General features: G+C 47.0%; 1 protein-coding gene across 1 annotated transcript; it reads left to right on the top strand.

The window, feature by feature from the left end:
* Nucleotides 1-1,141: 1,141 nt before the first annotated feature.
* On the top strand, nt 1,142-9,214 carry LOC121135836 (translation initiation factor IF-2-like). Its single transcript, XM_040735159.1, has 5 exons — nt 1,142-1,193; nt 1,557-1,720; nt 3,096-3,286; nt 3,381-4,994; nt 6,059-9,214. Exons 1-5 carry the CDS (start codon nt 1,142-1,144, stop codon nt 6,063-6,065), a joined length of 2,028 nt encoding a protein of 675 aa, XP_040591093.1. The 3' UTR covers nt 6,066-9,214.
* Nucleotides 9,215-9,472: the final 258 nt, after the last annotated feature.

The raw sequence follows: 9,472 nt of genomic DNA on the forward strand, positions 1-9,472 counted from the left end.
AAGTTATGCATACCTCTTAAATATTTAGAATCTTCAGATCCCTAATCTGCAAATATTGAGTTGGGTATTGTTGCCATTAAAACATAACAGGCAGGTAACACCAAATTCATCTTCTTAAAGACAATCTCAACAGACCATGTGCATATTTAGCTGTAACCTGTTTGAGACAGGATCTCATGTAGTTCAAGCTGACTTTGAACTTCTGACTCTCCCTACTCCACCTCCTAAGTGCTGTGATTACAGGGATCTGCCACCAAGCCCAACAAACCATATTTCATTTGTCTATCCAATGATTTCAGTTCCAATTATTTTCAGGTATGAAACTTGGCATCATTTTGTATTTTCAAGAGAGAATGTCAGGAGCATGGGTGAAACCTATAAGGGGATTTTTAAATAAAGATCAGTTCTATGTTAAAAGTGGAATGTTTGCCGGGCGTTGGTGGCGCACACCTTTAATCCCAGCACTCGGGAGGCAGAGGCAGGCGGATCTCTGTGAGTTTGAGGCCAGCCTGGTCTACAAGAGCTAGTTCCAGGACAGCTTCCAAAGCCACAGAGAAACCCTGTCTCGAAAAAACAAAAACAAAAAAGTGGAATGTTTTTCCACTTTGAATGTCTCCTTTATTTTGGTAAATGTGTCAAATGAATACATGCAATATACCCACAAAGCTGTAAGAGCAGACAACGAACAACCAATATTCAGACTTGACTGAATGAGTTTTCAGTTTCACGTTATCTACCATGTTAAAAAGCCCTCTTTGGAATGTCAATTTCCTGTTCACTAAAACCCATAGCCACTAGAAGCAGTTACATAGACACAATTTAAGCAACAGAATTAAACAAGGCCACTGCAAACTGAGTTTAATATCTGAGTAAACAATATTTTATACCTTGATAAACCTCCAAATACATCAAGATATCATAAACCCATCCATGTAACCATTGGCTTTTATATACTACTGGTAAGTCTTTAGATGAAACTGTTCCCTACATTTAATAAGAACGTCCAAAAATAGTTTTTCTTGTCATTGTTCTGCAGAATTATGTCCAGCCCTGTTTGCCTCCCATGATCTTTTCCTCTCATCAAAACTCTGGTCAAAACAGCCTTTTGAAAAGTCAGTATTTTTACAGTCTAAAGTCCACTATGACGCTGTTTAATCTGTGTTGTCTGGAAGTGGGAAGGCTTACTCCAGAGAGTAGGACAAATGTACAGGTATATTGAGATGGTATTTTAGCACATAGGCAAATTTGTTATGTGTGGCCCCAGTTAAGATTACAAGTGAACAAGAGACGATCATTTAATAAAAATAAAGGTTGGGAATAAGTTGGTAATTTTTTTGAGATTACCAGAAAAGAACTCAAGCTAGGAATTTATCAATTCAGAAAGCGTCTAATCCCTGAGGCTTTAACAATGAGTCTACAACTCTGAAGCTAGAATTACAATAGAAGAGAATAGTGTCGAACAGTCACAGGTAGAATTCATATGATGAGTGACAGTAATCCCAAGGTGTTGACAGCGTCTCATGCAGTCTAGTCTGACCCTCCACTTTACCGTGTAGCACAGGATGGCCGCAAATCTCATGATTTTGCTGCCCCTGCCTCCCAAAAGCTGGACGTAAGCGTGTACAACCAAGCCCAGTTCTCACTTTTGAACACAATTAAAGAAAAATTAATAACTTATGAACTTCATGGAGTCAACAGCCGTAAAGAACAGGAGCAGCAAGTACAGAGGGCATCTCCACTGGCCTACGAAACAGCTTCTCTCCTTACTGAGGCAGAAGTCTGAGAGCCTACTGAAAATGATGAGCTGTCTTCATAGTTCATTTTTCCTAAGAAAAATGATGTAAAGGAGCAATGGGATTTATACACAAAAAGAATATTTCACAATTCTTATACAATATACCCATTTAAATAGGTAAGTGGGGGGGTAGCTTTGAATTTGTTACTCTTTGTAATATATAACCATTTAAAGTACTGTTTCCCCAGCTCGTGGGAGTTCACTGACTCCATATTGACAGGGGAGAAACCTGCATAGGATCTAATTTGACCCCCTAAACGTGGGCGACAGTTGTGTGGCTTGGGCAGTCTGTGGGGCCACAGGCTGTGGGACCAGGGTTTATCCCTAGTGCTTGAACTGGCTTTCTGAAGCCCATTCTCTTTGGAGGGATACCTTGCTCAGCCTAGATACAGGGGGGAGGGCCTTGGTCCTCTTCAAAGTGATGTGAGACTTCGTTGAAGACTCACCACGGGAGGCCTCACCCTCACTGGGAAGTGGAAGAGATGTGGGGTAGGAGGGAGGGTGGGGAGAGCAGGAGGAGGGGAGGAGAGGGAGTAGGACCTGGAACTGGTATGTAAAATGAGAAAAGATTGTTTTAAAATAAAAAAACAAAATACTGTTTCTTTTACTCACATTAAGTTAACAAAAAAATCCACAAAACAATGCTACAAACCAAATGTTGTTTTCAAACTATAAAAAAGATCCTACAACTAAAAATAAAGGAAGTAACATAACCATGACCCAGGTTAAAGTTGTTACTAGCCCCGGTAAGCATTCATTTTCTCTTAGCACTAAATACTGTTTGTGAAAAAGTACCCAGGCCGATAGAGCCTGTAATCTTAGAAATAGGAGAGTGGGCAGGCATACGAGTCCAGTTCAGTCTAGGGATTAAAAAGGAAAACCCGATCTCACCCTCATTCCTAAATCCTAGTAAAAATATACCTTATACTATTACAAATGTGCTTTAAAGACGAAGGTTCGAGGACGTTAACGAATATTTATTTACCAGAAGCATTTGTGATTCCATCTTTTATTTGTAAAAATAAGGATGACATACAGAACAAGACACCGGCAGCTAGTGCTCCCTATCCCTATCTCTAAGGATAGCTGTGTCAGAAAGGCAGGGAGGGGAACGAATGGAGAGTACGTACGAAGGGCGAGGCTCAGAGGGACCCTTAAACCCGCTCCGATACAGCCCTTAGCGGGTGCCTGTCGCATGCCTGCAGTGTGCCCGGGTGCTCGCCACTGGCTTCCTAACTTAGAGTCAGATCCGAGACACTCTGTGCTGGCCTTCAGAGCCTACCTAGCCTGTCCTCGTTAGGCAGAGGAGGGGACAGGCCGCCGAGCCCTCTCCCCCACCCGCAGCCGGCACGAGCGGGGCTTTCCCGGGGACGCAGCCGGCCCGCCGTGTGGGGAAGGGGAAGCGCCTTCCGTCATCTCTTCCTCTTCAGACAGCCCCGGCTCCTCCGCCCCAGCCCGGTCCCCTCCCCCGCCCGCCTGGGTCGTCGCCAAGCCCCACAGGAATGCAGCGGTCACATGCGCTGCGGCGGACGTGCCTCTCCCCCCGCGCCCCAGCCAGGCCCGGCGCCATCTTGCCCTGACGCAGTTGCAAAAGTCACCGGCGAGACCGCGTCTCCACGGCCGCGCGAGCGCCCCACAGCCTCGCAGAGGCCGAGCCGGGGGCCTCACCTCGCGCAGGGAGAGGAGCACACGCCCAGGGGACAGCCTCGCGACCTCCTTCGCCCGGCTCGGGTTCCAGGGAAGCCGCGGCGATCCCCGTCGTCCCTCCTCCCTCTCCGCCTCCGCAAGACGCCCCCTCTTCGCCACCGCTCGGGCCCCGCCCGCTGCTGCAGCATGAGGTCACCGTCAGCCAATCCCGACGCGCGCGGCTAAAGGCCGCCGGGCGCCCATTGGCTGCCGCCGCCGCCCCTCCTCTCGCAGAGCACCCGAGGTCGCGCCGCGGGCCAGCAGGGCGGAAACGGCCGTTTCGGGGACGGGCCCCGGCTGCGGGAGCCGTGGTGGCTGTGTGGGTTCAGTGGGGACACCTGTGTTATTGCCTGGCCTCCCCTGTCGCCTCGGGAGGCCAGCCCTGCCCCTCCCCCCGTGTAATCACCGCCGCACAAACGAACTCCCGCTCCCCCCGCACACTGTCCCGCGGCGGGCACTGCTTCCCGGCGGCGGCGCCGGCCCCCGCAGCCGCGGCGTTTACCCCTTACACGGTGGCAGGGAGGCGGCGCGGACGCTGGCTGCGCTTTGCTCTGCGGCTTCTCCCCCCGACCTCTTCCGTGTCCGGCTCCTCCATCGCGACAGCGCCCGACTCGTCAGCTCCGCTTTTATCCGGCTGCCGGAGCCTGCGCACTGGAGCCTCCCCGGCCGCTAGTGGGCGTCGAGTGACAACCCGGCGCGGCTCTCCCCGCGCTGGCGGGGGCAGGCCAGGCCCGGCGGGGGAGGGGCGGCGGCGAGCGCACCCCCGGGGAGCGATGGGCGGGGGGGGGGTCGCCCCGGCCCCGCCGTCCTCCTTCCCCCTACGAGGGGCGTCCCCAGACTCGCCGGCTCGAACGCTCGAGGGCCGCTCGGGCACCGCGGGCGGACAGCCGAGCCCCCCCCCCCCCGGCCAGCGGGGTCGCCGCCGCCGCCGCCCGCGAAGGGCTGCGTGCACCGGTGGTGACACGGCCGGGGCGTCCAGCCCGGCTCGCGGCTCCCTGGCTGACGGCCCCACGGCTCGGCGGGGAGGCCGCGCCTGGCGGCGGCCCGTAAACAAGATGGCGGCCGGTGGCTTCGTCCCCTCCCCCCTGCCCCTGCGGAGCGGGGCGGGCGGGCCCCCGTGCGCTTGCCGCCGCCGCCGCCGCTGCCGCCGCCGCCGCCGCCGCCGTCGCCGCCGTCGCCGCCATTTTCCCAGAGCGAGAAGCAGTGACACTGAGCGGGCGCAGGGGGCCGAGTCGGAGACCGAGCCTGAGTTGGGGAGCGGCAGCACTGGGGGCATAGACACTCGGAGCAGCCCCGCTGTCTCCTCAGCGCGCCCGCCGCGGCCCGCAGCGCCCGCCGCCCCGCTCCGCACGGAAGACGCTGCGCGCTGCTGCCCTGGGAGGGGGTGTGGAGCCGCTCCGGTCCGCAGCGAGCGGCTGTCGTCGGGGTCTGCCGAGCGCCCAGGAGCGGACGCACCCGCCGCCGGGGGTCGAGCCATAGCAGGGTTCGGGCGTCTGGTGTGCGAACAACACAGGTCAGTGCCTGTCGCGCCCGCGGGAGCCGTGGGGTTCGCGGTGGGGCCCTCTGGGCTCCGGGAAGGGGCCGCCGTCCCCCGGGAGCCGGGCGCCCTCGCTGGGGCCGGACGCCGCCTGTGGAAACGGGATTCGTTCTTTCTCCTGCCCGTCCCTGGCCGTGGGGGCATCGTGGCGGGTTTTGGGGTGGTGGAAGGGGAAACTGGCAGTTAAACCCCCTTGAGTGGGAGTTGGGGAGGGGGCACCCTCCGCCCTGGCGGCGGGCTCAGGCCCCTGGGGTGATGGAGCCTTGTGACTGCGAGGGCTCGGGTCGGAGAGGTTCCGGGAGCTGCCCGCTCTTCCTCTCCTCTGGCTGCATCTTGTTGGGGGTGCGGAGAGAAGACGTTTAGGCCTCGTTTTCTTCTCCCTGCCTTTATGCCTTGCTATTCTGTGCCACAGTGTTCCCCCAGATAGGAAAGGGGTTAAAAGAACGCCCTGGGCATCCCTCTTTGTAGGAGAGAGACAGCTCCTCATCCTCTCCGGGAGAGGGCAAACCCGCCCCTAAGGTGGTCACCCCAGCCTTCCCAGTCTCCTCCCCCGCTCTTCTTGCATTACCGCCGTCCTCTACTGTGCCCAAGCCTTAGAATCCACAATATGGCTCATTTCAGAAAAAGCTTATTTTGACCGAAGGATTGGCACCAATGCGGTGGCAGCGGTAGCGACGAGAAACAAACGGTTCCCTGTGCAAAACCGGGAAGGAGGGAGAAAAAAACAATCCCGGGTGCTTGCTTCATTGGCCTTGGTTCCGCCTAGATCCGCCCTATCTAGATTGCCTCTCAAGAACGATCAAATTTAAAGTCAAAGAGAAATCACTAGAGTAAATTTCTGTGTTCTTATTTTCTTCACCCTTGAGAGATGTGGATAAATATAAGGTGTTTGGAGTTCTAAGACCTTGGGGAGAATTAAGTGAGGTGCATTCGGCTCCAGGTTGGAGTTAGCAATACCTAATTGGGAAACAGTCCCCCTTTCCCTTTAATTTCTGAGATGGAGAGTAAAAACTGTAATTTCCCTCTTTTGTCCTTTACAGATTCTAAAAATGGCGGCCCCAGGCTGATGTTGTGGTAATCTAATCAGCGCGGGTCCTCCACACCCCATGCAGTGCGTTTGTCTGCAGCATATTACAGGCTTATTATGTTTACATGAAAAAGACTGGGCTCGGCCCCCTCTTCTCCAAACTATTTACAAAAATGCGTCAATTTTATTGCAGATTATAATGCTGTGTTTTAGTTGGTTAATTTTATTGGTTTTTTCCGAAGAGGCAAATAAAACAACACAACTTTTGAAAAAAAAATAAAAAATACTTGGCTTTAGAAATTCCATGATTTTTAAACATTAAAAATTTATTTAGGTATTGATAATAGTTTATGTTGGCCTTAAATCGTCAGTGTTTATTCATATGCCAAAGGAAAATGTTTTGTTGAGTGTAACCTATTTTACATGAGTGAGAATTTTTGTCTTCAGTTAAACATACAACTCTTAACTAATTTTGTGTATTTTGTTTTAGACTAAATTATTTAGGGATCTGTACAAACAGACCTAACTGTTAACTTCACTGGATATAAGGGTACTCTTCCTCCCAATGTTATGTCTTGCCTCTGTTTTCCCCCCTGTATTTAAAGTTTTAATAATTTTGAATTGGTTGTATATTTAGTAAGGTGACACTCCATGCTTTGCTGCCTCTTAAATTTGTCTGATTGCATACTATCATCATTATGTAAGCTTAAAAAAAATAAGGCTTTGGTCTTGATTCCCTTCCCCATGCCCATTTGCCTATTATGGGATTGTGGAATTAGTCTGTTTTAATAGACCTTAAATCAAGTCATTGCCATAATAGGATCTTGAATCCATTTTATGCCATTGTCAAAATCTTCAAGACTGAGACAGGAAATTAACCCTCAGGTATCCTTTAGCTGTACTTTCAAAAGTGGGAGGATGGCTTCTTTCTGGGTTGAACTGAGTAGTAAGGTATGATGGGGCCATTAGTGGGGTTTAATGACCTTTCTATTGTGCAGCAACTGAAAGACAGTGCCTTTCAACACAGCAGTACTTAAAAAAGGTTGGAGAGCGCACATCCTTTCTTTCAATCTTTCTCTATTGTATAAACCTTAGAACAGGATGAACTTCATATTGTGAATATAGGAACTAGTTAATGATAAGGTACATTCTGCAAAATAAATGTGCAAGCAATGGCATTAGGCCATTTTACATCCCAGTGAGTTTCATCCTTGAAGACTGAGTACAGAACCATACTTAGAGGATTTGAAATATGGTATAATGAAATGTTGGTGGGTAGTGGATGAGTTTGTATAGGAATTCCAGGTTACTTATTTACGTAATATCCTTGAATGTGTGAATCTAGACCTTAGGTACAATATATAGGCTCAGTGGTTAATATTTGTGATTTAGAACAAGGGTGGTACTTTTAACGTGATACCTGGTATTTGATTTTCCTATCCAGTACAGGAAATCAGTGTTTTATACATTTATGTAGCTGTAAGAGGGAACACTATCTATGCATATGATGGTTTTCTTGATATTGATGTTGGTCATAAAAACATCGTTAAAAATAAGAAAAGCTTCCTTTTGCGTTTTGTTTTTCTTCTGACTCCTGTGAAATAAAGAGTAGCTTTAAGTGTTTTTTTATGCCTTATTTTCAGTATATAAACAACACAGCTGTTGTACAAGTTAGGATTGGGGAGGCAAATTTATTAACAGGTTGTGTTTAATTTCTGTTCCAGAGAATTTTGAAACATTTGATCTCTTGGGAGGAAACTAACAAACAGTGTTTGTTCCTAGGATAGCTGAGTTTCAGTGATTACATATTTATCTGTTTAAGTGGATTTGTAGAAAACCTGTAATAGAATAAAATTACTTTTTTAAAAAAGTTAATTTTAGAGACTACCTTTTGATCATTCTTGGTTTTTGTTGTCATTATAAAGTATCTTTTTGATCCCTATTTAAATGGAGAACTTTTGTCCATTTCCTCTTCCTTCAACTCTAGAGTCATAGTGACAGTTACAGCTGTTAATAGTGGTTATAATTAGCAGTAATGCTCCTATGTATGATTCTGGCTTGTCCTCGATTTTTGTAGCCAGGGAAACTTCACTATATACATTATTGATCAGGGAAACCATTGCTTCGTAAGTTAGTATGTTAATTTATAAGAACAGTGCACTCATTTTTGTGTATTAGTCTCTTAAAAAACCTATAGTATTTTCAAAGGTGTATTAGAAAAATCTCTGCTTTTTTGGAAATTGCTATTGAAACATAGATGTGTACTACTGTGGTAGTGTTTAAATGTAAAAATGTTTATTTTTACTTAGTTATGAAGTAATTATGGACATTTGCATTTACATAAAGTATTTGCTATGTAGAATTTTACCTTCTTAAATTTCTGTATTTAAGCAGCAACAAAATTTGAGTAGTTATCAGAACTAATTGGGGATATTAGCATTAGTGGTATGCAGTTGTCCGAAAAGACAGTATATTATATTAAAAACATCTTAAAAAGTGTGGTAGCTTTTATTTCTAAAAGACTTATTCTTGGCAGATAATAGATGCTCATTTATTTATTGAATTTAAAGCTTTAGTTTAAGTGAAAATATACTTCAAAATCGGTTAATCAGAGACTGTTTCTTATTATGTCCCAGAGCATATTTTTTAGTTTCTGCCCCAATAATAGGAAGGATCTATTTACTTTAGACATTGCTGTGTGATACTATTAGCTTTGGGCTGAGTTCAAGAATCCAAGTGACTCAAATTTATTGTCTCTTTATCGTCAAGAAATGTGGGAAGGAGCCTTATTTCCTTATTGTTGAACTGATTGTTTTTGTATTAATTTAATATGAAAGAGCAGTATTTGTGGTTGAAATTGTTCTGCACTATCAGAAGTAGACAGTACTAACCAAAGATTGACCTGTTGCTATTAAGCTATAAGTATGTTAACAGAGGACATATTATGAGGCAAAGAAATTGTTCATTATTGTGAACTTCTAGACTAAGTGTTAAATTATACATTAATGGGGCTGGAGAGATGGCTCAGTGGTTAAGAGCACTCATTGTTCTCCCAAAGGTCCTGAGTTCAATTCCCAACGCCCACATGGCAGCCCACAACTATCTGATGCCCTCTTCTGGTGAGCAGATGTTCATACAGCAGAGTATCCATATAAATAAATAAATCTTTTCTAAAAATCAAATGGTGGTGATTCAGATTAAGTAGGTCTTATGTGCATCTTTAGGCATATGAAATGCTTTTTTATTAATATTTAGTGACTACAGTGCTTCTTAAATCAGAATCAGAAAAATCCTTGTTAAAATTCACTTGATATAAAATCTGTTTTCCCCTCTTAGTCAGTTTATTGTAGACAATTTTAAGAAAGCCATTTGCGTGTTATTGGGTAGGTTTTACAGCTTTATTGGAAATCTCATTTGCCTAAAGTAT

The sequence above is a fragment of the Mesocricetus auratus genome, unplaced genomic scaffold, assembly GCF_017639785.1.
Source record: "Mesocricetus auratus isolate SY011 unplaced genomic scaffold, BCM_Maur_2.0 Super-Scaffold_100043, whole genome shotgun sequence".
Taxonomy (NCBI): Eukaryota; Metazoa; Chordata; class Mammalia; order Rodentia; family Cricetidae; genus Mesocricetus; species Mesocricetus auratus.

Bases quoted from the DNA above. Each gene is read 5' to 3' on its own strand.
- LOC121135836 (XM_040735159.1), top strand. From the start codon at position 1,142: ATGACGCTGTTTAATCTGTGTTGTCTGGAAGTGGGAAGGCTTACTCCA. The intron at 1,194-1,556 runs GTAGGACAAATG...TTTACCGTGTAG, and splicing joins GGGAAGGCTTACTCCAGAGA to CACAGGATGGCCGCAAATCT. The intron at 3,287-3,380 runs GCCCCACAGGAA...GCCCTGACGCAG, and splicing joins CCCGCCTGGGTCGTCGCCAA to TTGCAAAAGTCACCGGCGAG.